The 3,442-nt window shown below is 35.6% G+C and overlaps 1 protein-coding gene across 1 annotated transcript; it reads right to left on the bottom strand.

Annotated features, from left to right (window-relative positions):
- Positions 1-1,836: 1,836 nt before the first annotated feature.
- LOC110036160 (ATP-dependent Clp protease proteolytic subunit 3, chloroplastic-like) lies at positions 1,837-2,599 on the bottom strand (the record flags this gene model as incomplete). The annotated part of the gene is given in 2 exon segments (XM_020740541.1): positions 1,837-2,389; positions 2,504-2,599. Coding segments are annotated over 2 exon segments (387 nt in total), but the record flags the coding sequence as incomplete, so codon positions are not given.
- Between the last annotated feature and the right edge of the window lie 843 nt (positions 2,600-3,442).

The following is a 3,442-nucleotide window of genomic DNA, read 5'->3' as shown; positions in this document are numbered from 1 at the left end:
TGTGACATAGACATGCATCCACCATGATTCCAACCACATCAATGAAATCAATAATTTCATTGTTCAGATAAAGCATGCCTTCAACGTTGCATCGAGCCATCACCAATGTCCCCTTTTGTCACCTTCCACGAATCACCTATGAAAGTAGTCACGAGTCTTGACTTTGTCAACTGGTTCACAAAAATGAGATTTCTCTTCAAACTTGAAACTTGTCTAATTTCAGTAAGCTTTCAAACTGTTCCAATCGACAACTTGATATCAACGTTACTCTTTCCTGCTATATTGCAGGCCTTATTATCTCCCAAATAAACTTTCTCTAGATAACTCCAGGCATAGTTTTTAAATACCTCTTTATTAGGGCAAACATGAAAAGAGGCACATGAATCCATTATCCAGGATTTCGTATTGACTAGGGATAATACCAGAGAGAAACTTTGGATTTTACCAGTGGAAACATTAGTAGAGTAACTACTTTCTTGTCCTTCACAACCAGCTTTCCTTGGAACTTTGCAGTCATTCTTGAAATGCCCATTCTTACCACAGTTCGAGCATTCTCCTCTGCTTGACCTAGGCTTTCCTTTCTTGAAGTTGGATCTACCTCTGTTTGTATTACTGTCCATATTTCTTTTCCTATTATCAGCATTCCACACAAAACCTGAAGATTTACCATTCGATGATTTTCTACAAACTTCTTCATTCAAAATCAAACTCATGATGTCATCAATTTTCAACTTTGAAATCCTTGAAGAATTACTCGCGACTATTACCAAGTCATCCCAACTATCCAACAATGAAGATAGTATCACCAGTGCTCTAACCTCATTATCAAACTTGATTCATAACACAACTAGTTCGTCACAATGTTGAAATTATTGAGATGTTCTGCCACCAAACTATCTTCTATTATCTTCATGTTGAATAACTTTTTCATTAGAAAAATCTTATTGAAAGTACATCTTGATTGTTGTCATTATGAGATCCACCACAGTTTTGTCATTCACAGTGTTGAACGCAACAGAGAAAAGGGTCAATATATCAAACTCAGTGTCGTCCGATCTAACACTTACCATAGGCATAGATTCAAGCATCTTTGTGATTCCTTGTAGTGGCAAGTACAAAGGTTTTTGATACAACAAATTCTCCGTCTACATCTTTCAAAAGACGAAATCCGTCCCATTGAACTTCTCAACTTTGAACCTTACTTCTTCGGCCATCGCTCCTACTAGAATCGAACCTCACTCTGATACCAGTTGATAGGAATCACAAAAAGAATAATTCTCAGCATTGCTGAGATTTAGGACCGTTTAGAAACTAAATCATACCGTGAAATGACAAAATCTCACCAATTTGATAAAAAAATCAGAACAAAAATTAAAACAAAAGCACAAATTAAATGCAGAATAACGGGATCTTGATAAATGATATAGCGACGCCTCTTCTTTCTACCTAAAAACACTTACTAACCTCTATTATGATTTAGTCTTTTCTTATATTACTACTAAATTGCTAATTTTCTTGCCAGCTTTCTATAAATGTTTGTAAACTTGGCATTTATTTTGTCATGGTATTAATTAGCCAAAAAATTAACATTGCAGGCTTCTGAACCATCCCCATCTTAAAATATGTTGGTTGAAATCCCAAAATCAATTTTTAAAATTTATAGAATATCTAAAATATATTTTATAATTTTTTAAAAAACTCAATTTTTTTACAAACAAAAACAGCTCAGTTTTTATATGTTGAAAAAAAAAACACTAGTCCTGATAATTGCATTTGCAAACTTGCAGGTGATGATGCGGACAACAAAAAGACAAAAATAAAGCTCCCAGGTAACTCTGAAACTGGCACAAACATTACTTTCAGTTTAACCACAGCAAATTAGGCATGCAGGCAACAATTAGCAAAGATATTAACACACTAGAATATACCATCTACAAGAATATTACAAGAAACTTCAAACCCTTAACATTTTCTCCATCTCCTAAAACAGAATCCCTAAATAACTTATATTTGCACTGATTTATTAATCTTATGAACGTTTAAACATCTAAAATTTAATATAGTCTCGTATTTCTCAACAGTACTAAAAACTTTGCTTTCATACTGGTGTCCGCGTCTCCTTCGCCTGCTCTCTGCCTTTATCCTCGCTCCCACTGCCAACTTCAGAACCATTTTGAAAAAGCTTAAGCTCTGAAGGCAAATTCTTCCTGGCCTTCTTACTACCTTCTATTTTCCACAGATCCCAAACTCTGGTTTTCGGAGGAGGTGTTGCATCTGCAATTGGTGCAACCAGGCCTGGTTTTCCATCATCTATGACAGAATCCACTAATCCATACTCCTTTGCTTCCCATGGATTCATGAAGTAATCTCTGTCTGTGTCTATATCAATCTACAAGCACAAAGAAGCAGGAAGAGATGGTGAGCATCAGAAGAGTATAAAATGATGCAAAAAATGGTAGAATTTAATGACTAAGTAGAGAGAACCCGAGTACAAAGTATTGACCTGGTGCTCTGGTTTCCCAGTGATTCTTGAGAAGATTTTGTTCAGCTTGACTTTGTGGTACATCATCTCCCTTATCCGTAAGCTCATATCTGTAGTCTGAAATAAAGAGCAGCATGAGAAAGAGGAAGAGAGCGTCTGCCACACATTTAATAGGGGGTGCGGCTGTGGGGAAGGAATGAAAGAGTAAAACTTCCATGCTATGCATAATTATATAAGATTTTGGAAGACTCACATGCATAATTATTATGTATTTACATATCTAAGACTAAACTTCAATTAAATATACCTACCTTACCTATGCATGAAAAGATGTGAAAGAATTTGGTGATATAAATGTAAAAATTAAAGTTTAGGTGTTAGATATGTAAACACATAAGAATTGGGTGGTATGCATATAAATGCCCCAATTTTTCATCAGCTTAGAAGGGTCGAGAGCCACCCTCAGCCCCTCTCTGATTCCACCGCTAGGAAGAAAACTAAACTCTATTCCCTACAGCTGGGCGCTGGCTTGGTGTCGAGAGCCACCCTCAGCCCCTCTCTGATTCCACCACTAGGAAGAAAACTAAACTCTATTCCCTACATAGGTTTTTCCTTCAAGAAGATATGATTACTTAAGTTTTACTAATAATGGAATATATGTAAGTTGGGTTACTCATGATAAGAAGAATAAAATACAAATTATAAATTTTGATCGAAGTTCATCATCAGCTACTAAATTTTTCACCATCAGCTACTAAATTAAATACAAATAAAATTAACGACATCTTTCAGAGAGATTACTATTTCATCAGCTACTAAATTAAATACAAATAAAATTAACGAAATCTTTCAAAAGGAATAGCCCAGGTAATGATCGAAATATTAGGTGGAAGAAGAGACCATGTTTTAATGCCAAGATTCATGCAAGGCAATTTGGGAAAGGACAGGGGTGGGTTGGGG

Source organism: Phalaenopsis equestris, unplaced genomic scaffold (assembly GCF_001263595.1).
Source record: "Phalaenopsis equestris unplaced genomic scaffold, ASM126359v1 Scaffold203270, whole genome shotgun sequence".
Lineage (NCBI taxonomy): Eukaryota > Viridiplantae > Streptophyta > Magnoliopsida > Asparagales > Orchidaceae > Phalaenopsis > Phalaenopsis equestris.
The sequence above is the reverse complement of the archived record's forward strand: the minus strand, read 5'-3'. Positions and strand labels throughout refer to the sequence as shown.